The 27,947-nt window shown below is 39.0% G+C and overlaps 1 protein-coding gene across 1 annotated transcript; it reads left to right on the top strand.

Annotated features, from left to right (window-relative positions):
* The first annotated feature begins 520 nt into the window (after nucleotides 1-520).
* Nucleotides 521-27,212, top strand: LOC6574482 (mucin-5AC). The gene is made up of 7 exons (XM_015167470.3): nucleotides 521-686; nucleotides 3,450-3,958; nucleotides 10,208-10,923; nucleotides 17,731-17,965; nucleotides 18,942-19,660; nucleotides 21,452-21,557; nucleotides 26,268-27,212. The coding sequence occupies exons 2-7, from the start codon at nucleotides 3,859-3,861 to the stop codon at nucleotides 26,630-26,632; spliced, it is 2,241 nt and encodes a 746-aa protein (XP_015022956.2). The 5' UTR covers nucleotides 521-686; nucleotides 3,450-3,858; the 3' UTR covers nucleotides 26,633-27,212.
* The last annotated feature ends 735 nt before the right edge of the window (nucleotides 27,213-27,947 follow it).

Here is a 27,947-nt window from a genome sequence, read left to right as displayed (position 1 = left end):
GTGTCTCTGCTTTGTTCTCTCTATCCGTTTGGGCAAATTGTCATTCAGCAGGGCTTAATTGTTCTTATGATTATGATAATTATGATAAGTCCCTTGCAAATGGTTCGGATTAACGAAAGGGCTCAACGTACTTTGCCGTTAAAATCTTAATGGGCACTTTCGTTGAAATGTTTAATTCACCCGCATAAATAAATAATTTACGGCTAAAACGCTTAAACACAAGAACTGCATTTTGTTTGCGCGGCTTAGCTAACTCGTTAACAGCGAGTGAGCGCTGTTAACGTGAGAGAGAGAGACGCTTTCACTCGGCTGTGAATGTTAACTAACAGCGGGCTGCAGTCGCTGTGAGGTTAACACTGTCTGAGTTGTGCATATTCTGTCAGCCACTGTTAAAAGAAATCCTGCTGTTAGCTAGCTCTCACTCTCTCTCTCTCTCTCTCTCGCACTCTCTGCCTTAACAGCTGCTATGTTGTATCAGCCGAGCAGCATCTGCCACGACTTCTTCGTTTCGTTTAGTCTACTTTTAGCCGGTGTCGCGTGCGCATCGTTTTGCGAGTCGCAGCTGCGAAGTGAGTCGGAGTTAAGCAAGTGAATAAATAGTGTGAATACAAGATTCGATTTGAATCAATGTGTATTTGTCCCATAAACTGTGTGACATTTCAAAATAATAAAGACAATTCAAAGTGGTAATATACAAATTAAAATTCTAAAATTATTTAAAAACTAATAAAAACAGAGTTCCAAATTCCTTAAAACTCATGATATTGTGAAGTTTAAAAATTGATCATAAAATAATAATAATAATAAAAGACTATTTAAGTGTTAACATATTTAAAAATAAAATATATGTTATAAATTAGTTTGAATCAACGGAATGTGAGAATTTAAAATTAAATAATATACTTTCAACTTTGTAATTTGGTTATTTTCAAAAATTTCAATAATGAAATCCATTTCCCTTTTATACAAAACAAATATTGTTGGAATAAGTTAACATAAATAAATTAGCATAAGTTTTTAGCAACTGAAAGAATTCACAACGGATATCATAGGCCACTGTTGTTTTGATACCAAGATACAAACCAAGCTGCTGCCAAGTTGCTCTTAAATTCTTAATAATTGAAAAAAAAAAAAAAAAAACGAAAACAAAAAAAATGATTACAAATTCTAATAAATTATTCAGTTTTGTGTGTGCTTCAGGAAATGTAATTTAATCATTTATTGAATTTTATTATGTATTAATGAGCTACAGCTGGAAGCAATATATTTTTCAACAACAATTATACATATATTTTATATATTAGATGTATTTTATTTATATTTATGATGTCCGCAACAAATCAACTAAATTACAAGTAAAAGAATTTTCTGTTTCCGGTTCGGCGGCCAGCAAATTTCATCTTCCGTTCTTAGCTATTTGCTTTGCCTCAGCCGTACAAGCAGCAGCAGCCGGAACATCAATGTAAATGCTAAGCACAGAAAAGCGAGGTCAGGAATTGAAGGAAAGAAAAACAAGTCCTGGGAGCAGGGGGAAGTTGTGTTAAATCATTTACACTTCCGCTGCTGCGTTGTTTGTGCAATCAATTTAGTATTATTTACGTTATCAACAACAACAACAATAATAATCACAACAACAACAACATTGACAGTGGTACATGGCAACATTAAGCAACTCCTTAATGCATACAATTCATTCGGCCAGAACATAACATTTGTTTAACATTTGCGTTAACGCTTCATTAAACCAGCTGGAAACCGTTTGGCATTACTTACGTACGCCTGGCATTTCTCAGAGCTCTTCCCACATCGTGGCCTGCTTGGTAGTGTCTTGCAGAAACAAAGGGCATTTAAATCATTATTTTTCCGTACAAGCTGCAAACAAAGTCCGGGTCAAGCGCAGAGCTCCGACTCGAACCTGGCTCCTGGCAACGCGCCCAAGTCTAAGCCCAAGCAGAAGGCAGACAAATCCTTTCAATTCCTAAGCGCGTGTCGTGCATCTCTAAGTTGTCTCTCTCTCTCTCTCTCTCTCTCTCCCTCTCTCTCACTCACTCTCTCGCTCCCTCTTTCTTTATCTGTGGGAGTAAGTGAGCGGGGGCGTGTTTGCCTGGCCATATGTACACCTTTTACGCCCGACTAAACACCCGCATAAATAAATTTCGTTAATGCCAAATAGTCTCGAGCGTAAAAGAAAGATGAGGTAACAGCAGCAGCAGCAGAGCAGCAGAGCAGCAGAGACAGCGGCAGCGGCAGTCGGCCAAAAGGAATGCCTCAACAGACATACACACACACACACACACTCGTACAGGCAACCAAGCACCCAAACAAATACAAACACACACACACACACTCATTGCTACATGTGGGCCTGAAAGCATTTTCGCCAGCAATTCGCAATATTTTTCCTATTTCCCTAGCATACTTTTCAGCGCAGCCCTGAATTTCTGGACAAGTTCACATTTTTGCTCAGAGAAGCGCGCTAGCTGAAGAATTCCGAGTGCCTTTTCGCTTGCTGCCTGCTAAGCTATCACAGCATTCAATGCAAAACACGACTTTGACTAGCGAAATTAATTTCAGCTTTTTATAGCATAATTTTCAAATGTTAATAAAAACGCATCCGGGTATTTGACAATTTAATACGGCTGACAAGCTATTTCAATAATTTGATGTAGGCGCTAGATGCGCGTGTACAGCTATAATAACAGTATTACACGCCTAAGTAGCCCACAGTTTCTAAACTCGTGCCGCGTCTTTAGACCCAAACGCTTAAGCGATGCTACTTAATAAATTTGTAGTTAGTTTGTGTGAACGTCACGGCATACTTATCAAAGTATTAAAATGTTGCTGAATTGATTGTAATTACAGTATTAAGCGCCTAACATAAACACAACTTGTAAACTTTGTCAATTTGCCAGCGAAACTTGCAAATAGACTAATAGACTTGACAATTTCAAGAAACTCTCAACTGTTAAAGGGAAGAGGCAACAAAAGCATAGAATCTTAGCTATTTGTAATCACAGTATGCACTGCATAGGACGAACATATTAGGCAAGGTATAATTAATTTGAATGCCACTAGATATTAGATAAACAAAAGTAAAGTTAGAGAATTGAAAGTCTAACAATTTATTTGGCAATAATAAATGACATGTAAGCCATTTAAAATGATATTAAGAGAAGATAAAACTTAATTGTGCATGAATGAAAGCATTGATTGTCTCACAGGGCATTCTTATTCAGCTGTCAGTTGAGCATTCGTTTTGTGGAATGTCCTGAGCAACTAATGCTGTTGGCCACATAACTTAACCTAAAACTCAAACACACAAACATATCAGGACAGGATTTTGCGCAAAACGTTTGCCATAAAATAGAACAAACAAAGCATAGTGGGAATATTTAAAACTTGCCACGTGTTGTTGCACAGCTCTTAAGTTTGTGTTTCTGTTGTTGCAGCTGTGGCATCTGGTCGAGCGCAATTGTGAAATATGCTAAAACCCCAATCGTGCGTGAGAACTAGAAGAAGGCAAAGCAACCAATATTAGAGAGCAGCGCACCACTGCACCGCTGCACCACCGCACATTAGACTAACCACTGGACGAGCACTGCTTGTGTCTCAGAGCCAACTAACCATAATAAGCAGCCCGAACAGCAACTATATCAATATTCGCTGGGAGAGCGCTGAAGGCATTCCGCATAAGCCGCAGCAGAGGCGCTGCAGCTGGTGAGCAGCTCGTGTGGTGCTGTGCTGCTGCCTACCGGCAGATGTGACCCAGTTAAGCCGATTTGCAGCCAGACGGCGTACGACCAGAGCACGCGGATTATTAATTTGCCTGGCATTCTATTAGAGGGCCACGGCTGAAACATGCGCTCCCAGCACCCAACGCCGATCCTCGCCAGCCTCTCTCTCTGCCTCGTCCTCGCCGTCAGCCTGCAGCCGCAGCTACTCCACTGTGCCACAGCGGGTAAGTTTGCATAATATCCAATTTGATTTTCATTTCGTTTTATTTTACATCTTTCTTTTTTTTTATTTTGCTTCTTCTTTTTTTTTTATTTTTTTATTTTTTTTTAGCGCTACATTTGCCGCATATCAAATACTTCTCACTTTCCCGCTGCCCGTGTATCTCTTTGTGTACTTGGTAATAATATTAATTTGATGGGCGGCAGGGCGTGGCAGCGCACGCCTTGCCTCAGCTAGCTGGCTGTGAGAATTGCTTTGCATATTTTCGCAGTCTCCAGTCGAGTCGGGAAGTTGACAGCAGAAGGCATGCTTTGGCTGACAGAATTATGTTCGGCATGCTTCTGAGATCTATGACAACGGTAAATGTCATCAGAGGTAAGCTATGCTAAGTGTTTGATACGGCAAAATGTTTTGATTTGTCACGCTAAATTCGTGTCATAAATGCAGCCATTTATGACCGTTTAATGGGGCTTAGCTCTAACTTCAAGTAAGCTACCTTGGTTTGATATTTAATTGTGAATTTTTCATTATTGAGTAGTGAAAGAAACCTACTTTATAGCAAGCAACTGTATCACAACAGAAAGCAATACATTTCTAATGAAAAAATGACTTTGATTATCATATAAATAATATTTTTAACATATCAATAATAATGATCTGATTGATCATAAAATAAAATAAAATATAAATAAATTAAATTAAGTTAAATTAAATTAAAGTAAAAAAAAAAAAAAAAATTATATAATTGTATGTCTTTAAAATACAAATATATGAAATTACCATATGTGTAGGAAATTACCATATATAGTAGAAAAAACCAGATAAGAACTCAAAGCTTGATTGATTTATAAGCAAAATTTATAAACAAATACTCGATCTATTAACAATTCATCAACTTAATTTGCGATAAACGTTTTATGCATTTCAGCTTAATAGACTAAAAATAGATTCCAATTATTATAGTTGACTAGCTGAAATTATTCGCTTTGTTGCACTGAAGAATTCCAGTTCATTAAAAACAAACTTCAGACTTTTATTTGGAAAGTATTTTTTTCCCCCTTTTTTTTTCTTTTTTTGTGTCGCCCGAATGGCAGTCAAAAGTTGCATTCAGAGTGAAAAGTTGCAGCAAAGGACGATTCGATGGCTTCGTTCGAGGCATAAACAATAATAATTATTATCAAGGGTAATTAAAATTGTAAATGGCAAAATTACAAATAAAGGCAAATAAAAGGCGAAAATCTCAATGGGGAAAAGTCAAAAATAGAAAGCTGAAAATGTAACAGTTTGGCAAGGGGTGGGGCGGGACGAGGCGAATGCCCACGCAAAGAGCTTGAACATTTCATGAAAAAGCTGGCAAATTTGACTTGTGACCACGCAATCCAATCGGGTATAAGTATTATGTGGGAGACTATGGCACACAAAGCCAGAGCTGATTCCGTCTGAAAAGATATTATTGCAGCTAAGTTGGCTATTGTCGCTGCTCGAGCTACATTCACAGCTAAATTAAGAGGTCGTGTGTGACAGAGTATTTGGGGTGCTTTAAACCAATTTCCAGCTGATGTTGATTGTTGACTTTTCCGATTGTTGGCCATGAAAGTGGCGGACGGAACGCTGGAAGCCACAATTCCGACTACAATTGTACTACCAGCAGCAACAAACATAACAACAACCACTCCCGGGACATACACACACACACACACATATTTATATATAAGGAACAACAAAGGCGACTGCTACTGCTGTTGCTGTTGCTCGGCAGCTCGAGATGAAAACTTTTACTTTTGTTTAATCAAATTCTGCAGCACGTCGAGCACCATTGAATTCTTGTAACAAAACTGACTGCTCTGGCTGCCCTGCCCGGCGGGTCCTTTGGGTCCCAGGATGAAAGTGTGGCGCGGCATTCGCGAGTAACTAACTCATTCGCTTGCCCACGGCCGCAGGCATTTCGCCGCCATGCTTCATTGTTGTTTTGCTTGGCTTTTTGGCTGCTGCCAGAGCTTCTGCATCTTTCATTCTCTCCCCACTTCTTCCACCACCCTCTCTCTCTCTCTCTCTGCTCCATTCCACTATCTAACGCTTGTCAGACAAGTGCCCCGGCTCCCTGGAGATGCCACTGGTTAGCCGCTCCACTGGCACGCTCGACTTAAATGCTTAGGCACAATTATTACACAAATTACGGACAGAGCGAGGCGGACAACCGACTACGCCGGGTGGGTGTCTGTCATCGTTATTAGCGCCATCTCGACAGCTATTTGATGGAAGTGCCCGGCTCTGTGGTGTTTAGTTGAGATTACATGACCATGACCAAGCCGGAGCCTCAGCCTTCATCAGCAGCTCAGTTGAGCTCAACTCGACTCAACAACATGCCCATCATAATTAGGAAAAGTGTCGATTTGTTGTCAGCAGCGACTGGCCCTCGACTTGGCCCGGACGGACGCACTGCGATAAAGAGTCGGCATCAGTCGACCCTGCCTCTGGATATCGTATGCTTCACAATATACTAAAGTTGAAATTGGTTCTTGAAAAGCTTATGAAAACAGCTGGAAAAAGTTAAGGAAAGTTACATATATACATATTGTAAGCCCAATTTGTAATATGTTCTTTCCCGCACTGGAACTTTTTATAATGATTAATTTGGCATTTATTGTAATTGGAAAATTAAAAAATGTAGCTTTTTTTCATACATATAAATTAATATATAAGCATAAATATTTTCTTTTATTTAAATAGTCAGGTTATTCAATTATAGCTAATTTTTGTATCTCATAATTATCTCTTCGCTATAAAAATGGTTTTGCCTAACTAGATAAATAAAAATAACATGTAAATAAATTTTCTATTCATAAATGTAGCAAATAATTTCCAGGAAAATTTGTATTAGGCCCACTTTGTGGTGTGTCGTAATGTCAAATTGATACAAGCGCGCATAATTACATAAATACCAGAAATTGACAGGTTTATGCGGAATATTCTGAGAATTTAAAGGTTCTCCATTGGATTCATTTGGGGCCAACCAGCCAAAGTGTTCCAGGAGCGCGAAGGCCAGACGGGAGCCGTTGTCAATTGCAGGCGAATAAATTATTGCCTGTGTATGAATGCGTGTGTGTGTTGTGTGCATGTGTGAGCTCGTATGTGTGTGAGTCGTGTCTGTTAGATGATTTTATTGCTAGACTTGATGCCGACTTAAGTGCCCACGGGGCTTAGCCGGTTAATTTTAGTGCGGGAAATCCTGCTACTCCCTTTCTCTCTCTCTCTCTCTCTCTCTCGCTACCTCTCGCTCGCTCTGCCTCTGCCTTCATTTGCAGATGAGTTGCTGCATGCTGTGACTGAAACTCATTGGCTGCTTTAATCTCAGACTTTGTCTAGAGTCCCCACTCAAGACACAGGACTCAGGACTCAAACTCAATCTGCATCGCACTCCCCGTCTAGCTGCGAGTCATCGAGTCGCCTTTGCCGCTTGGTCGAGCCTCATTACGCAAGTTTGTCCCGCCAATTGGGGCGGGGCAGACATTTTATCTTTTTATATCTTACTCTGCACACAGCTCGCCTGTGTCTGTGGATGCATGTGTGTGCTGGCGTGTGTGTGTGTGTGTGTGTGAGAGTTTTTATAACTTTTTAGTTTGCTGCTCGGGCGCAGAGATTAAGCAAATTTTTGTTGCATGCTTTAAAGGCTGTGGCGGCGGCTGTTGTCGCCCGCCTAAAGTGATATTTTTCCTAATTTTCCCTCTTTATTATTCTGTTTTTCTTTTCGCTCGGCGCGTCTCTTACGCGTAATTCACTTGTTTTATTGCAGTTTCGCTTTGCTCGCCCTCCCCACCCCACACTCTCTTCGTCTTTTTACGCTGTTTTGATTTGCTCTTGCCTCTTGCCTCATTTCTGCTGCGTCTCTGGCAGCACTTGGAGTCAGGGGAGGCAGGCATTCATGTTTCGCTTTTATATGCCTTGAACTCGTGCAACTCGACAGCTGTTTGGTCCTTAACTTGTTTGCGGTTAATGAGTTGCCGGCACCAAGGCACCGTGGGCCACATTCTCGGAATCAAGCGAAAAGAATTTATCTCCCTTAAACGCTGAGATTAGAAGGAATTTATGCATAAATGAATAAATGGCATATTTCACATTTCCCCCATTGTTTCTGCTAATCTAAATTTAATATTCTGCTTTTAAATTTTTGATTTACATATACATAGAACAATATTTGATGAATTCGTTCACTCGATTGGGTTTTCAAATACTTCTCAGAATATAAATTCATAATGAAATATGTGAAATTCTTTAATAAATAAAAAAAAATTCCCTAGTTGAATTTGATCTATTTGCAGTCAAGTTGTCTGTTTCATTTATTAAAACTTCACTCTTGTTGAGTTTGCTATAAATTTCAAAAGGAATATGAGTGAATTCTCAACTTTCGATTTAATTATTTTTTTGGCACGTGGAGCAACTTTTCGGCCACTTGTACAGTCGGAGCGGGCAACTTGATTATTATAATAATAATAATTATAACGATCAAGTTGTTGCAGTGCATCATTAGTGCAGGCAATTAAAAAGTTTTTATATGAAATCATTTTATCTTTATTGCATGTACACGCCGCATAAACATAAAACATGATAAGATGCTCACACACACACAGACTCGCTCACATATATACATATACACCCATTTGGTTTATGGCCGTCAGCGAATTTTGCATTCGCTCGTAGCCCTTGTACTTCTCTCTTGGTCTTGCTTAGATAGTCGTGGAGCTCTTGACTCTGGTTTTTAGATGCTCAATAGCTGGCAATCTCTTAGGCAGTTGCTGTTCGTTTCGCTGCGCAACGCAGCGCTTTACTTAATTAACGATAAATAACTTCTGCCTGCCAATGGGCCAGCGACCCTGCCTCACAGCCCCGCTCAAGTGCAGCGGGCACAAAAGTTTCCAAAGAGCTCTGCGAACTTTCGAGTGTGGAATATTTTACTTGGCGGCAAATTAAAAAAAAAAAAAAAAAAAAAAAAAAAAAAAAAAAAAAAAAAGGAATTGGGAAAAAGCAAACTGCACTCAGTATTAATTAAATTGAAGAAATCTCAGCGTGGCATGCATATGGCATGCAGCATGTGGCACTCGTCTTTATATCTGTGGCATGACACACTTTTGTCTCGCTTTAACTCCTTTTCTCGCCGTACTGCTCTTCGGGCCAGAAAGTTTCGTTACCGAAATTTATGACGTCGATTTGGCAAATTTACGCGCAACTGCAGCTCCAGCCACGCCCACCCTTTTTTCGGGCAGGTGGGCAGGAAGTGTCATAGGTGCATAAATTATGACCGAATTTCTGATATTTTATTGCAATTCTTGTTGCTTAATAGCTGGCGGAAAGGGAGAGCGAAAAAGAGGGAGAGAGAGTGCAATGAGCATGTATTAATGTATATGTGTGTATCGAAGATTTAATGCCTGAAATATTTCAATACATTTTGAACTTTATTATGGATTAAAAATAATTTATATATTCTTTACTCCTAGAATTGAAGAATTAATAAATTTCTCAATATTCTTTTTGTTTTATAAAACTTTTAACAATCTATAATTTTTCTTGTTAAAGTTTTTATAATAAATATTTAAATCGAATATATTAGTAAAGTTTCTTTATACAGTTCAAATTAATTACTCAAAATAATTGAGAGTAATTATATTAATAAAACCCAGACCAAGAGCAATTCAGTTCTGTGGAGCTTTTAGCTTCTATGATTCTACTTAGCGCTCGGCCCTCGTCCTTTGACTGTTTGAAATAAACTTTTGAACAAGTTGTTCTTCCGGTTCGGGCTCGATTCAGATTGGCCTTTAGCCTGCTTCCTGCATATATCACGACTGTCTGTCTGTCGCCTTTGGCTGCTTAAATTATGCAAATCAATACAAAAATCCAACAGCCAGTGGCTGGCCGTCGTTGAAGGTAATTAGCTAATTAATTTGAAATTGCTATAATGCGTCGGCAGTGGGCAGGCGAGCGAATTGACAACGGCTGGGTGACTGAGTGGTTGAGTGGTGCAGCCTGTTCAAGTTTTGTGCGCTGATTAATTTATTGAACTCGCTTTAATTGTTGGCGGGCATATTAGATAAATGGGATCAGGGCAGTTGAAATATGTAAGCAGCTTAAGCGCCAAGCTCCAAACAAAACACAAATTCATTAATTTATGGCCTACAATGCGTCTTGCTTTACAATTTCCCATCTCTCTATCTATCCCTGACTCTCACTCACTCTCTCTCTCCCTCTCGATCTCTTCTAGGCGGCCTGAAGGCGGCAATATTAAGGAGCGACAGAATAAATGACGGCACATTTCATAGAAGTCAATCAAAGAGAGCGGCGACATTGGCAAAATCGTTGCCATTCATTACAGCGCCAACGCGAATTGTGAAAGCAAATGATGGGGAAACAGTCTCACCAACAGCAGCAGCAGAAGCAGCAGCAGCAGCTATGCAGACAAATGCGGAGCCATCCGATGCTGTTGCAGTTGCAGTTACAACGGCAATTGTGGAAACTGCATTGTCCAGCCGCAGCAGCATTAATAGCATTAGCAACAATGACGATCGACAGCGACTGCCTGGGCAGGGGCAGGCGCAGGGGCAGGGGCAGGGGCAGGGGCAGGAGGCAGCAGCAGCCGTGTTGCAAGCAAATCTTATTATGAGCAACAGGAGTGTAGAGCAGCAGGACCCATATGTGCACAAGTACAGAATTACGCAGAACAATGCATTGTTCTCCCACAGCAATGGGTCGACAGCCACAGCAATCAGTGGAGCAGCCATGGCTAAGGCAACAATGGAGCAATCGACAGCATCTACTACAACAACCGCAGCCACACCAACTACAACAACAACAGCGGCAACAACAACGACAACGACACGTCGGCCGGCTCCAAGGACAACGCTAAAGCCACCGCCAACAATAGATGATTACCAGACAATAATTAGCCAAGCGGGCACACACGCCTATCTGCCCTGCAACGTAAGTAGAGCCCAAAACTCCAACTCCAACTCAAGCCGAGTTCCACCCCGGAAATTTCCTTTAATTAACAGTCCATAATGCGTGCCAAATGAGCCGCTCACTTGGTGGGGGTCTCAAGAGTTGTATGCTTATAAGATTACTAGCCCGGCCGCACAAAGGCGTGTCTGCGTCACAAAGGAATGAAGTGATTGCTTCTCACATGGAGCACAGACAGAGCACAGCAGCACATCTCACTCGGATCAACACACACGCGACATCAATTAATGGCCTAATAATGGGATATGCGCTCGTGAAGCGCCCACACATCCGATAGATCGGAATGTAAGCAGTAATTAGTCGATTTGTCATTGCTTAGTTTCTGCAACAGGAAGTTAATGAGCTTCTCGAGACATGCCACAGATGTCTGACAAAATACTTGATAGGCTAACTGCAAATAGTTTCGAGACTCTGATCACAGTTATAATGTTGTAGCACTTCAAGAAACTGTATGCGTCGGTGGAAGACATGGAGCTATCCAATCCCACAGGTTGACGAATCTATAACTGTCTCTATTTCAACAGTAGAACTTGCAGTAGTAGAACGTAATAAATTAGTATATAATATTTTAAGCAAATATAATATACTTCACTGTGCCTACTCAAGCCTTGCTGAATGCATACAAGCAGGGCCGGCTTAGCCCTCAACGGGGCCTTAGGCAAACCCCAATTTGGGGGCCCCTTTTTTCAAGCCCTTCACTTTAATTCCAATCATTCTTTCTCCTTCATTTTTCGGGATCGCAGGCAACTGCCTATTTAGTCACTTTGTTATTCCAGCTTTGTATAAGAACATGGTATAATACACATAGAGTCATGTACTCATAGCTCAGAAGGTGCTTGTATTGGGCTGTGCTTATAAATCGTTTTAATTTGCAGAGAACACTCCGCATTTTTCTTATAAGCCAAATACACTCAGTTAGCACAGTGAGACAGAATTCTATTTCAAACTCTCTGCTAAACTATTGCCAACATTTTAAAATGAGAGAATAAAGAAAGAAGCTCATCTATATTTCCTTCCATGGCCCGTTCCAAAAACAAATCAGCTTCACGTTCGCTTACAACTCTCGTTATGGCTTTCACTCGAACCAACTTTTGGGCCTCTCTTAATGCAATGATAAACCTTTTCAGTGAACTTACAAAATTGAGCGCTCTACAACAAGTCGAGAGCTTATACAAAATATTATATTCATTTTATTTTTGTGTATTATGGCCTCCATCTTTTTTTTGTTTTTTTATTTTTATTTTGTTGGTTTTATCAATGACTTGCATGAGGGGAATGCTTATGCCAAATAATGCCAGAATACTTGTACAATATTAAGTTGTTGACCAAACTGAGCAGCTGAAGGAGGCCAACTGAAAAGTTGATTGATTTTTGCTGAAATCCAATCAAGCGCTCGCTTCGCTGTTTACTTTCAGCGGGGGATTTTAATTTTTTCCGTTCTTTGTGGAGAATAACCAAAATATTGACAAAGCATTTTCTTTTCTCTTATTAATAATCATTGATAATTTATAATAAGCAACTGATTATGCAGAATTTTCCTCTTTTTTGCTCAATCGGATCGTAAGGACCGGATAGCCAGGGTGGCCAGAGTAGATGGTTCACAGTAGAGGGTTGGGGGGGAGGCTGAGTTCAGCTTTGCTGCGCTTTGAACTAATTTACGCTTGGCGCTGTCGGAACTGAAAGAAAACAAACCGGAAATTGCTACTGCCACACCCCAAACCCCCTACATGTGCCCTCCGACCGCGCCTCCCACCACTCCTTCGACCAATTTATAGCCAAAGGCAACGCCATTTTCGTAGATGACCCAAATTTTCCAAGCCCCAGCCCCGCGCACACACACGCACAGTTTTGGGCGTGGCAGTTGAGTGCCTGTGTGTCTCTGCATGAGTGTGAGTGTGTGTGTGTGTAGCATCCAAAGTCTGTCCGCTAATAATTTAGTTACTCTCTGCCTCGCTGCCTTGGCGCAGTGCCTGCAACGCGCGCACACAGCATCCACATCATTATGATAATCATGCTAATGATCATTATAATTACAAGCATAAGCATAATCATTATGGCCTTTATAATTGGCGCAGTCGTCGCTGCTTCTGTTTATAGAGTAAATTATTTTGATCTCTCTCACCCTCCCTCTCTCTCTATCACTATCTGGCTCTCTAGAAAAAATTAAGTGAAATGAAACTAAAGAGATACAAAAGTATCTCAACTGTCTGCAGCTGCTGGAAAGACAAACAAATACTTTTCTCTTACAGTTTCTTTCTCTCCACTTCAATGTTTATTCATATGAACTCGTCTGCAACAACACCAATAGCAACTTTTTACTCGTATAACTTAAGTACAACAAAGGCAGAGAAACAAAGAGAAGAAAAAGAAATACGTATAAATATTAATCATTTAAAAGATGATACCTTTACAAATCAAATACTTGCCTTAATGGATCCTCCTTTACATGATGCTCTTTTCACATTCACCTTTATGATTTGATTGATATAAAATTTGATTTGATTAATATTTATTTTATTTTATTTTATTTATTTTATTTTATTTTTTTTTTTCTTATTCTCATTAAACAAATATTTATCAGATTGCAAAGGATTTTTACAATAAATGTTTAATTATGTTATTTATTTAAATTTCTCAATTTCATTTTTAAGTTTTTGTTACATTTCAAACTCTCATTAAATAAAATATTTATATTTATTTTTATTTTATTATTCTTTTTGATTACCATAGATATATAATAATAGCTTCAGTCCAAAGAAGCCATTTGATTTTCCCCGTAGAAAATAATCAATATAGGTGCATACATATTGGTTGAGGCTGATTATCCGATTAGGGATAATATATGTTGTATGCCCTTTTAGCGCACGTGGCTGCTGGCTGGCATAACTTGGCCAAAATGTAAGATAATCAGCTTAAACCAAATCAATTAATAATAAATTATAGACCGTAGGCGTTACATACAGCTTACATCGCACTTCATGGGAGGCCACAAAAAAGCAGAAACCAAACAAAGCTTTGCCCACGAGCAGTTGATATATGTATATATATATATATATATTTGCTCTCCTACCCCTGTTTTGGGTTATTTTGCCAAGTCTGCGAAAAGTTGTTGTTTTTTTTTTTTTTTTTTTTTTTCAAATATGAAATGGAGAGAGGAAAAGAAATGCCACCCATGGACGTGGCTCTCTTTGAGGTGTATTGTTGTGTGAAAAAATTGGCAAAATAAAAGAAAGAAATTATTTACAAACAAGTTTAGACAGCATTCGCAAATGTTATGGCCAAACTTTGTTGTCTGCGTGCCTTTGGTTTCGCCTCCTCAAAATATAAAGAAAAGAAACGAAACGAGAAACGAGAAAAAAAGAAAGAAAGAAATCGCTGCTGACGACAGCAAACGAAAAGTAAGGCGCACATAAAAGCCAAGCAGGAAAAACTTGACTACAACCAAGGCTCCCAGGCTCTATCTATGGCTATAGTATAATATGATATGGGTGCAGTCGGCCCGTCAACTTTTACAAACTATAAGTGGCACTTGCTGGCTTTATTGCCCATTTCCAGGCGCTTGACTTTAATGCAATGCCAACATTTGCCGAAGACACCGAACGAGGGAGACAGATAGAGGGCGAGAGGGTGTGGGGGGACGACCTATACAGAATGCAGCTACATCTAATTAACAATATTTAAATTGCAAAACAGCTCCGAATTTTGGGCATCTTGATAAATTCGATGGCGAAATGCGGTCATTAATTTTTTGGCAAATTAAGCGCTATCTACACGAACCCAGCCGCATAATGCGCCATCCATAAGCGGGGAATTTAAATTAGCGAACGGGCCCAACCTGAGCCAACCCAGCCAGCCCACGAATATTTGTCAGGCAGTCAAGCGGCGCAGCAGCAACCACAAGCATCCACAGGCATCCACTCTATCCATATACATATACATACATACATACATACATACTTACACTTGCCACGTACTCCAAGCACTGACTGAAGGAGTTCCCTGACAGTTACTCCAGTTACAGTCCCGACCTCCCACTTCCCCCCGCGGGCGCTGTGCGCGTGCCGGGGAGCTGCTTGGCTGGCTGCCCAACTGTCTTCCGGCGCGGGCAACTGGATAAGCATCTTCACATAATACACTGAGTATAACGTCGATGCTCGGCCTGATAATAATGTCCTTTGTGCGATACTCACGATTTCAATGCTTTCCGCAAAATTTAATAAACTCACGGCCCGGCCCATATTGGTTTATTTATAGCTGCATAATTTACAGTTTCTACAAAATTTAAAAACAAAAAAATACATGGAAATTCTTCCATAAAGAAATCAGTGAGCGGAAAACTTGAAGATAAATTGCAAATTTATTTAGAAAGATTTCATTTTAGGAGGGGATTTCTATATTAACGTCGCGACGTCTTATTTGTCATAGAGATCTGGGATGGATCTGTCTGAAGCTTTATTTATTCATACTTGGTGAGCTTCCGATGTCTGTTTTTGTTTACTTAGCATTTACTGGATGTACCTCAAAATAAAATTATACTCGTGAAAACAATGTAAAAGTTTTAGCAGATATTTAAACACGTAGGCCTCCGAGTCAAATTAGGGACTTACGCAGATTAATCCCTGATGCTATATACTAAATAAACCGTATGGCGTTTACATTGCATTAATATGTGACTGTTGTCGGTGTGTGCATGTGTGTGTGTACTTATTAGTGATACGGCATATTCATATAGTTTTGACAGCACGTACAGCCAAACAAAAACAACAACAACAACAACAGCAACGAGAAGAGGGAGACGAGCTAGCAATTATGGCCAAGTCAGACAGACAGGCGGGCAGCTCAGTCACCGTGTGGCGGCGGGGGCTAAAGAGGTGGGCGGCTGCCGGTGGGCGCAGGAGTCTGTGCCTGGTGGGTGGGGCTCTGTGTGCGTGCCTCAGACACTTTTAGCTCCATGGCGAATGGGCGAGTGGGAAAGGGGGGCCACAGCCACAATGAAAAACAACAAGCACATAAAACACAAATGATTATAGTATCTAATCATGACGTCGTTCAACAGCGCCCACCCCAGCCCCGTCCCCCGTCCTCATGGAATGCCTTCGAGCCATAGCTACTTCACGTCACCAGCGCCGTGACCCAGGCGGACAGTGTAGTTGATGACAGCAGTTCAAAGACTGTCATTTGCCACTGCCACAGCCACAGCCACAGCCAGTCGGAGTTTCAGCTAGTGCCACGCTTTGCCAACGCCATTATAATCAGCTGTGCTCCCTGGCAGCCCCAACCCCTCGCCTGCCACCCAATGGGCTACATGTGTGCGGGCCCACACTGCGCGCAAACTGTGTGCTCGGCATTTTAAGTGAATCACAGTTTAGAGTGGATTAGTTGATCATTTGAAAATATAATGCTTCAAAAATGTCAACTAAATAGTGAAATTATGAAATGAAGCTTTGATCGTACTTTAAAATTTCTAGCTGTCGCTCGCAAGAAAAAAAAATAAATAAAATAATAATAAAAATAGTATTAAAAGATTGAATTTTTTATTTATATATATATTTTTTTTATTTATTTATTTATTTTTTTTATTTGCAATCTGTCAATAAGAAAATCTTTAAACTATAACTATGGCTTGAACTCCAACGATATCAATCCATATATTTAGATTCAAGAATCAAAAACTTTCCATTTAGATAAGTGTAGCATACTTTTTGGCGCAGTATTAATTATTACCTAAAAATATTTTATTTTATTTGTATATTTTATTAAATTAGTGCTCTTTAGCTGTGAACTAAATTTTACATATTTTTATATTATCATTATTATTATCAATATTATATTAATATTATTACGATTGTTATTTATGTCTGTATTAATTAAGAAAGAAAAGCAAAATGGAAATATTATTCCAATCATTTACCTCAAATGTTCAACATTCTCACTTTAAATACTTTTGTGTTCATTCAAAACAATCTGAATTTTATGATTGAAGTAAATGGTATTATTACACATTATTAAATGCATTCAGCAGACTGAATGTCCAACTGTCAAAGGCATAATCGAGAAGAACATGTTCACAAGTAAGAGACTTCTTCGCTGGCAGCAAATAAATCACAAATTGTGTCGAGTGTAATTACGATGAGCTGTTTCGTACAATATCATTCACATGCCGTACAAGTGGTACACCAAGCGACATAAATAAAATGTGCTCACACACGTGCACACTCATGCAGAGTTGTACACCCACACACAGGCACACGCATACTAATATACACATTCAATAAAAGGTCTTTCAGTTTCCGTCTCGAGTTCAATGTATATTATTTTCTTTACGTGCGACTGGCTGGCTGTACGGGCTGAAAAGAGAGAGAGAGAGAGAGAGAGAGAGAGAGAGAGAGAGTGAGAGCGAGAGAGAGACAGAGAGTGGGACGGGACGGAGCAAGGAGGCTGCCTTGTAAAATTGCTTATAAATTATTATTGTCATTATTGACAGAAATGAATCGTCATTTTGTTGACGTTATTGTTTACCGTTACATTGTCCTCCTATATATCATTCAATGGCTGTTGTTATAGGCGCCGAAGTTTTGTGTGCCAAAGTTAAGCTGACATCATTCAGTTAGTCAGCTGGGATTTGCTCAGGGCCTCCCCTGCGGCCACGTCTCAATTGTATTGTATTTTAAAATATGAACACCAATATTGACAGATTGTTTTCAATTATTGCCTAATTTGATATTGATTCGTTCAATTGGACTGTCTGTCCTCTTTCATCCATTCGCACAGGTCAAGCAATTGGTAAAGAAGCCCATCTCCTGGCTTCGCATGCGAGATGGCCACATACTCACCGTGGATCAGACCACCTTCATAGCGGATCAGCGTTTTCAGTCGGTCTTTTCACCCAACCCCGAGCGTTGGTCCCTGCAAATCAAATACGTGCAGCTCAAGGATGAGGGCACCTACGAGTGTCAAGTCTCCACGGAGCCCAAGGCGAGTGCAATTGTGCACTTGCGCATTGTGGGTGAGTAAAGGTTATAATAAGTGTTTAGCAAGTGGGTAACAATAGTGCAAGTCCCTATAGAAATCTAATCGGCATTGGTAGTAATTGAAATTAAATTTTATTTAAAGGGAAGATTTATTTATTTACCGTGTATATATTACTGCGTAATGAAATTATGAAAGGAAAATGAGAAAAGCAGTCAAGTAAAGCTGGTATGACTATATATAAAAGTAATTAATTGAATTAATTAATAATAATATTTTATAAAAGCTGCATGTTAATATATTTTTAATATATAATTTATTTATTTATTCTTATTTCTTATTTTCAATTTTTTTCTCTTTCTCTCTCTTTTAATATATATAATTTTTTAATCATTTTTATTTTTATTTATTAATTTTTATATTTTTTTTACTGTATTTGTTAAGATATTTTTAAATATTTTTTTTTATTTATTTTAATTTTTATTTATTATTATTAGTAGTATTATTATTATTATTATTATTATCATTATTATTATTATTATTTTTTTTTTTTTTTTTGCGAAAATGATTTGTTTGTTATTTCGTATTAATATATTTTTAAAATTTTCAATGAATTGCTTTAATACTCGACTCTGTTATTAAATAATTTGAACTTTTTAATTTATTGATTTTATTATTGTTATTTTATTTTCTTACATTTTTAATATTTTCTTTTTTTTTTTTCTTTCTTTCTACATATTTATTTAAATTCGCAATATTTTATTTGTGTCAGTTGTTGATCTTGATTGCAAGTTTTTCCCCGAATTGCTCATTCGATGCCTGTTATTACGGACCCAATCAATGACAACCATAGCGTAGTGCAACGAATGCCACACCCCAAATGCCAAAATTCAAGCCGAAACATAAATCACAGAGCAGGCCAATAAATCAGTGGCTTCTGCACTGATTTGGCCCAGATTGTAAGCGACTCTCTAAATGTGTGTCTCGCCCTGTCTCTATCCGTGTTTCCGCAGAACCTAAAACCGAATTAATTGGCGAGTCTACGCGCCACGTGAAGGCCGGAAGTCAAGTGAAACTGCGCTGCATAATTAGCCAAGCGCTGGAGCCGCCACTTTTCATTAATTGGTTTTACAATCAGAAGCAAATCTATTTGCATAATCGTCGCGGCTGGCGAACGGAAATTGAGCGCATCGATCTGCCAACGGAAGTGCCAACGACGCCGACGGCAGCAACGTCGACAGCAGCAGCAACAGCAACAGCAACGATAGCAACAGCAACGACAGCAACAGCAGCAGCAACAGCAGCAGCAGATTCCCTTAATGATATAACGGCCATCACACGTTCGTATATTCTAGATGCGATAACGGTGAGCGATGAGGAGGCGAGCGCCGGATATGGATACGTGCTGCCAGCAACGGCAACGCCCACAGCAGCTACAATGTCAACTACAGCTGCCACTGCTGCAGTTGCACTCGCAGCAGCGGCGACAGCAGCAGCAGCAGCAGGCGTTGCCTCAGGCCAAGGCGTTGCAGCAAATGATATGCTGACAACGGCAGCAGCTGCAGGAGACAAACAGTCGACTATGACGACAGCAGCAGCAGCAGCAGCAGCAGCAGCAGCAGGTGATGCGACAACAACCATTCCAACAACAACAACGACAACTGAGCCCAGCACCACGCCAGCAACAACAACAACAATGCTGCCGAGCAGCAGTTTCATTAAGCAGATAACGGTAAGTGGCATACCACACATATGGGCGTGTCTCTCATCATTATCATATGGAGCGCACATCAACCATCATCCTCACTCTCTCTCTGTCTCTGTCTCTTGCACACTTAGAGAAATGTATACGTATTTTGATAATAAAGCCAGGGTGACCAAGTGTTGAAACATATTGAGAAAATTAAATTGCATATGAATAGGAAATATGAAAATGAAATTGATTATTTAAACACATTCCATTGTGTATGGAATGCGGAATATGGAAGGAAATCATAGAAAAAGGAAGCTTTCGCTGACCAAGCTTCAAGGCCTTCATTATGAAAAAAAGAAAAAATAAATAAATAAAAATTATATTCAAAGCTTTGACTAATTAAAACAAAAGAGAAAGAAATTGAAAAACCTCTTTGAAATTTAAAAAAATTATATGTTTTAAATTCTCAATTAGCTGCAAAAATAGTATGAATCTTGTCCTCAACTATTTGAAGATTTGCTATATATATTTATTTTATTTTATTTTGTTTAATACAGACATCATTTTAATACAATTTCATAAATCAATTATTGCAATCACAATTTGACGAGAAGAAACTGAGATTTTTTGCAAGTGCATTTGACTAAATGGATTTTCACCACGCGAATTACCCGCACAAAGCGCGCGATGGCAGTTTTATTCAATTTTCCGACGTTGTCGAGAATTGTCAGCGTCGTCAGATTATAATTATACCCTGAACCCATTTTCAATGGGAAATCAGGGTATAATGGTTTTGTTGAAATGTATGTAACAGGCAGAAGGAGGCGTGGCAGACCCCACAAAGTATATATATTCTTGATCAGGGCGACGAGCTGAGTTGATTTGGCCCTGTCCGTCTGTCTGTCCGTCTGTCCGTCTGTCCGTCTGTCCGTCCGTCCGTCTGTCCGTCTGTCCGTATGTATGAACGCGTCGATTTCAGAAGATATAAGAGCTAGAGACTTCAAATTTTTTTTAAAATGTTCGTAATTACAGCGCGCATATCAAGTTTATCATTAAAAATCGATAACTCATCTCGATCTTTTTTTATCGATAAAAAACCTTTTCGAAAACCTGTTATAAAATTATATCTTCTACACCTTTATTGCTAGAGTCTCCAATTTTTTAATGTATGCCTATATGCAATTTATACAATTTCGGTTTTTGTTAAAATTTACCCCCCACCTCTAAATTCACCCCCTCACCCACACTTTTGTAAAAAGCGTATTTCAAATACTAGAGACTTGTGCTTTGGCAATTACATGCATATCCATGTCATAATCATAATCTGAAAGTTTCATGATGATCGTACGTCCACAAAAAAGTTATTAAGCAATTAAGTTCTCATAGTAAGCGCTCACTGCCGCCCATGCGTGTTTATGCTTGTGTGTGTATGTGCATGTAAATGTTTGTGTATGTGTGTGTGTTTGTGTGTGTGTGTGTGTGTGTGTGTGTGAGCGTGTTTCTTGTGCAAGCTGAAAGACGCGAAAAATTATTGAAATATCTATTACTCCAAGGGTTCAGGGGATCTCGTAGTCGAGTAGTCTCGACTAGAGCTTTCTTACTTGTTTTAATATATGATATGATGGCGTGCATATTTTGTATTTAAATGCTTTCACTTAACCGCCATTTCAATTGCCCGCCGTGGCATTTCGTCGCGCATACGCCCCGAGTGCCGCCGCGGCGTCTGTCAGCTGTCTGGCCAGCTCAAGTAGCGTAGCGCATTGCCCCAGCCATATACATATGTTTATGCTATATATTTGAGATATATTTTGTTTTATTTTCAACTTTCAGGCTGCCTCGCTAATCATTCCCGCCGTTGTGAAGCTCGACTCGGGCAACTATACATGCAGCCCCTCGAACAGCGCTCCCCGCACCATTGTTCTGCACGTGCTAAATGGTAAGTCCGCATGACATCGGAAGAGGGAAGAAGGGGGCAGGGCATCGTCCGCTTGCCTTGGTTGCTGGCCAAGCTGTGTGGCTGGTGCCAAATGTTTTTGTATTGCATGCCAATAGAATTAAGTTTTCATTTAGCCTAATTGAATTTTACTTCGCTGACTTTCGACTCGCGAACGCAGGCACAGTGGTCTCGAACCACAAGTTTCGCTGTCAAATTTACTTAAATTAAATTGAATGCTGCATGCATGCTTATAAGGAAATAGTATACGTATGTATAAGAGTCATTTACATGTACATATATGTATATCTAGTTCCATTTTATATGTGAAATTTTACATGCTTCAAAGTTGACTAACTTTGCTTTTCGTTATTAATTATTCATATATTTATTTCTATTGATAACATATTATATTTTCTTCTTCTTATATAAACAGTTAAATTGCTTTTTGCCTTAGTTTCGCCTTTCAGTTTCCATTGTTCAACCATTTAGCTTTTATTTGTTTACACAATTCTCCACCTTTGCTGATGGTCACTCAGACAGAAGCAGTAACATTTCACAGCAATAACAATAACAACAGCAACAATATAAACAAAAACAACTGCTGCAGTTTTATTGTTATCTCCAAATGTCCCACAATTGCGTTATTTGCTTCGTGTCCAGCAAAAGACGACAGCGAGAATGAGAAGCACGTAGCTTCTGCTGCTGTTGCTGCTGTTGATGATGATGATAGTAATGAGGATGATGATGATGATAATGATAATGATGACCTATAAACACTGTAATACACACATACACACATAGCCAGCATAGCTGCCACGACTGTTTGTCCAGCGCAGAGATACATTTGTATCTTTGTATCTGTGCTTCTCGTATATCTGGCGCATCGGCTGTATTTATGTATCTTTATATCTTTGTATCGCTCAAGCGCTGCGAGATATTTGTTTATCGATACGCAATTGCTGTTTGTATTTAAATCGTTTGGCTTGCAGTATTTGTACTGATGTTGTTGTTGTTGTTCTTTGAGCTGTGCGTGTATGTCAACTTTGACATGTGTTCTGCTTGAAGCATGCTACTTTAATTCGCCCCTAGAACACATGTGGGTGGAGCGGCGAACGGGGCTTTGGCGGTTAGTGGTTGCCAGCTAAGTGTGGATGACACCTGATGTGCTGCTGGTTGGCTTGGCTGGCTGGCTTGAGGGACAGGTGTGCGCTTTGCGTTTGTCGTTTACACGTTGTCATTCAACAACAACAACGACAACAACAACAGCAGCAGGACTTTCACGTTTATTGGGGCCAATGGTATTTTAAATAATGGCCATAAAAATGGCATTGGATTTGACGGTAAATTGTGGTTCGTGTGGATTCTATGCGACTGTCAAGTGCTCCACATGTTTGAATTGTAAATGCCAAAGCGTCGAAAAAGGGACAAAACAATGATTCAAGGGCGTGCCTGTCAACCTGTCACTCAAGCCACACCCCGCACCGACCCGCCCGGCCCGCTGTGGTTGCCTCCGAACAGTTGTTTTCTGCCATTTCAAATCAAACAAGGCATAAATTGTGAATATGTTGGAATTATTCATGACATATGGCTCTAACGATAAACAAAAGAGAAACCGAATATTGTCAAATTTTATAAAATATATTCATTTTCCAAAAATATTTATAAAACCAAACCTCAAGTACTGACTTTTATAGATTAAAGATACAGACTAGTACATTTTCACATATGAAAAGTGAAAATTTAAATCATCAATGATATTGAAAATCATTTCATTGAAGCAGAAACACTTTCATTTTAGTTTAATAATAATACATTTTTATACAAGCTCCCAAGCAGAAGTTGTGAATTTTTCCGAATAGCTTCACAGTTATGTATGACTAACTACTTTTAAATAGTCTCCCTAATTAAGTGCACAGAAATTGTTGATAATCGTGGAAAAACAAGTAAGAAGGCTCTAGTCGAGACTGCTCGACTAGGAGATACCCTGAACCCTCTAAGCTGATATTCTAATCATTCTGCATTTTTATGCACACATACATACACATGCATCCACACGCACGCATAAGCCTGCGCTCTGCTAACTGCGCAGTAAGCAGCGACTGCGCTTGGGCTGCGCTGCAGTGTGGGCAATATTATGAGAATTTATTTGTTGAATAATTTCTTTTGTAGACATAAGATCTTAATGAAACTTTCAGAGTGTAATCATATGATGAATATGTGTGTACATTCCAAAGCACAAGTCTCTAGTACTTGAAATGCGTTTTTTACAAATTGGGGGAGAAGGGGGCGTGGTATCCAAAATCTGTAAATTACAAAATCTTTGTATCGATTAACTTTATATACAACCCAAATTTGAACACTCCAGGTCTAAAAATGTTCAAATTAGGCTGAAAAAACAAAATCAATTTTTCGATTATTCTCGATAAAAAAGTTATCGGACGATTTATCGAAAAAATAAAGCAAACTCGTACTGCGTATGGTACACACGAGTATGCATGTCAAATTTCAGCTCTCTAGCTCTTATAACTTCTGAGATCGACGCACTCATACGGACGGACGGACGGACGGACGGACGGACGGACGGACGGACAGACGGACAGGGCTATATCAACTCAGCTCGTCGCGCTGATCAAGAATATATATACTTTATGGGGTCTGCCACGCCTCCTTCTGCCCGTTACATACTTTTTCACAAAACCATTATACCCTGATTTCCCATTTTCAATGGGTTCAGGGTATAAAAAAAAAAACACATTTCGAAGCGCATGTTCATCCATTTTTATTGATTGCATCTCCACATTATCACAGAGCTTCAAGCCAAAGAGCGAAAAGCTGAAATGAAAAATGGGAAAAACAACTGAAATATATTGTGTAAAATTTATGTATTTTTAATAATCGACTAATTGGCGCAGATAACATGCGTCCTCCAGCACTCTTAATCCGCCCAAATGAGTAAAACATGTTAAAGCGGGATACTGAAAAAATCACTAGGCAACCGAGGCAAGGCAGCAGCGGGGGTGCGCCACGAGTGGAGGGAGCGGGAGGGTTTCATCTGCACATTTGTTATGTATTTTAACGGTGGATTGGACAGCTGTGGAAAAAAATGAAATGAAATGAAAGCATGCAGGTTGTTCGACTATTGTTGAAAATTCGAAAAAGCATAAAACTGTTGTGGATGAATTTTCACATAAGTGCGCTGCAGGGTTAATAAACTTAATATAATTCTGTGGCCGTTGCAGAGCCGAGAACATAAAAACAACAATTACAATCGTGACAAATTATTATTAATAGCTCAATGATATTATCATTTATATGTGCTCTGCTCTTACTCAGGCACACACACACACACACACACACGCAAGCATCCGCTATTTTATTTCATGACATAATTTATATTATTTTATAATGTAATAATATTAATGTATATATATTTATAAAATACATAATGTATATACATACATAACATATATAACATAAGCCGAAATGGTATGTGATATGGCAGAAATTCAGCCGAGCAAGAAGAGGTAATACGAGTTGATAAGTTGAGTAAATGAGTTCATAGGGGAGTTGAATTACTACTTCATTACGAATGGGCTCTATGAAGTCATGAAGCTCTTTATTACATACATGCCAAACTGGGTCAAATACTTAGCTATATTTAATTATTTTGAATTAATTATAAATTATTTATTCTCGCAATTAATTTGAATCTAAAATTCAATGCCAAACTCAGTTTGCTGTGCAAATATATTTTAATTTTTGTTGGTTTGGAAACATTTCAGAATCGCGATGTTTTTTATACGTAGTGCAATATTTATGATAATTGAATATATATATGACGCTGGCCTTTGACACTTGTTTAAATAATGCATTTGTTGATAAATATGCCAAATGAAAATAAATATTTGAGCTGAATAAAATTACAGGTATTAATTTATATTATTTAAATTAAAATATTCCTTTACTCTCTGTTGAGCTTTAAGTATGCGTAATTAATTTAATTAAAACATATATAATTGAAATATATATGAGAGCCATTAAAATTGCTGGAGCTATATTACTTTAGTTTATTTAAAAGTTTTCATTTTATTGCTTTTGAGCATTTGATATTGATTGACCTTACTAACATAAAATGTTCAATTTGCCAACATTTCATTATTTTTAGTAAATTGAAATTAACATTAGAAGCTACCTACGTTATTAAATTTTTGAAAATAATATTCTTGATGCGTTGTGACTTTTAACTTCTGCTGTTTCCAGAATTTAATTTAGTCAGCTTCTACTCTAGTGCACTCTGTTTGCTGAACCAGTTCATTTTGGCATTGTTGTTGTTGATATTAAATTCCAATATTTGTTTTGTGCATATTTCACGCCTCTGCCTTGGGCTGAGCCTGGCCCGCCCATAAAACGATGCTCAAATGTCTCTTAATTTATGCGCCCTTTTATTTGCTCTTCTCGGCTTTAGTGTTTGCTGTTCAATTTCACCATAGAAATATGTAATTACAATATGCCTATATTTATTCAATCGACTAGTAACACAGACACACACACACACACACACATATCCATACGCGTGTATCAGTATATAAACACACTCATTTTATGCAAAATTATAGCTGAACTTGTTTGTAATATGCGTAGTTGGAAGTCCAGTCCTAAGCAGAAGCCAACATTTGATATTTTTGTTTTTGTTTTTCTGTAACCATCCAGGTGAATACTCCGCATCGGCTATTAAATCGGGCAGCGTCAGCTGGAATGCGCTAATTGGTTGTCCTGGCTATTCGCCGTGGCGGAATATTTCAACAATTTTGACACTGTTGTGGATTATTAAATTTGTGTCCACCAGCCATCGAGGCCGAAACAAAGTCAACAAGCGCACAGCGGCAGCAGCGCTTCAGGAGCCAGCCAGCACAAAAAACAGGACAACGTCTGGCGCAAGTGTCAGCCGCAGGCTCTGCTCCCAGATGCAGACGACAACCCGCAGGCAGGGATTCGATGACGGCGCCTGCGGTGGCAGCTGTGGCCACGTCAGCAGCTCAATTAGTGGCACGAAAGTGGCCGAGGACAAAACTTGAGCACTGAGAGCAGCGACAGCGGCAACAGGAATACCAGCAGGACGAAATAACGATGCTGAGATTCAGTTTACACTACGCATAGAACTTTAAGTACCAACAATGAGAGATACCTTTCTAGCCACGACTTTGTCAAATAGATGCATTACAAATGCATTCACGCTCTCATCTGTTGCAGACAAAAATCCAAATAATTAAAATCAAAAACATATTTCTAGTACTTGCTTGTGGATTCTTGATATGTGTATGAGTGTTTGCATATTTTAAAACTTGCCAGGAAAATTTGTTTTCATTAAAATTCTGAGTTTATAGAAATATTTCAATCTCTTCTCCTTTGGGTAATCAAATCAAGGATTTTGAAAACTCCAGAGAGTTATGTAAATACGCATGAAAGGAATCTTTAGTTCGAAATCTTTAAGATGCTGTTTGAGTTATGGTTGTATTTACATTATAACACTAAAGGTAAGGCAATTCGGAAATAAAAATCATCTGCAAAAGCAGACCACTTATTGAGAAGCTAAGAATAAAAAAAACAAGTAAGAAAGCTCTAGTCGAGACTGCTCGACTACGAGATCCCCTGAACCCTTGGAGCAATAGATATTTCAATACTTTTTCGCGACTTTCAGCTTACACAAGAAACACGCACACACACACACACACACGCACGTACGCACACACAGGTATACATACACACACTCATACAGACACACATACACACACACACGCATACAGACACAAACTCATACACACACACACATACACACACACATACACACACAAGCACCCACGCATAAACACGCATGGGCTGCAGTGTGCGCTTACTATGAGAACTTAATTGTTTAATAACTTTTTTTATGGACGTACGATCTTCATGAAACTTTTAGATTATGATTATAACATGAATATGCATGCAATTGCCAAAGCACAAGTCTCTAGTATTTGAAATACGCTTTTTACAAAAGTGAGGGTGAGGGGGTGAATTTAGAGGTGGGGGGGGTAAATTTTAACAAAAACCGAAATTGTATAAATTGCATATAAGCATACATTAAAAATTTGGAGACTCTAGCAATAAAGGTGTAGAAGATATAATTTTATAACTGGGTTTCGATAAGGTTTTTTATCGATAAAAAAAGATCGAGATGAGTTATCGATTTTTAATGATAAACTTGATATGCGCGCTGTAATTACGGACATTTAAAAAAAAATTTGAAGTCTCTAGCTCTTATATCTTCTGAAATCGACGCGTTCATACATACGGACAGACGGACAGACGGACAGACGGACAGACGGACAGACAGACGGACAGGGCCAAATCAAC

Source organism: Drosophila mojavensis, unplaced genomic scaffold, assembly GCF_018153725.1.
Source record: "Drosophila mojavensis isolate 15081-1352.22 unplaced genomic scaffold, ASM1815372v1 contig_231, whole genome shotgun sequence".
Classification (NCBI taxonomy): Eukaryota; Metazoa; Arthropoda; class Insecta; order Diptera; family Drosophilidae; genus Drosophila; species Drosophila mojavensis.
Note: the sequence above shows the minus strand (reverse complement) of the source record. Positions and strands in the feature narration are given on the sequence as shown.

Bases quoted from the DNA above. Each gene is read 5' to 3' on its own strand.
- LOC6574482 (XM_015167470.3), top strand. From the start codon at position 3,859: ATGCGCTCCCAGCACCCAACGCCGATCCTCGCCAGCCTCTCTCTCTGC. The intron at 3,959-10,207 runs GTAAGTTTGCAT...GATCTCTTCTAG, and splicing joins ACTCCACTGTGCCACAGCGG to GCGGCCTGAAGGCGGCAATA. The intron at 17,966-18,941 runs GTGAGTAAAGGT...GTGTTTCCGCAG, and splicing joins TGTGCACTTGCGCATTGTGG to AACCTAAAACCGAATTAATT.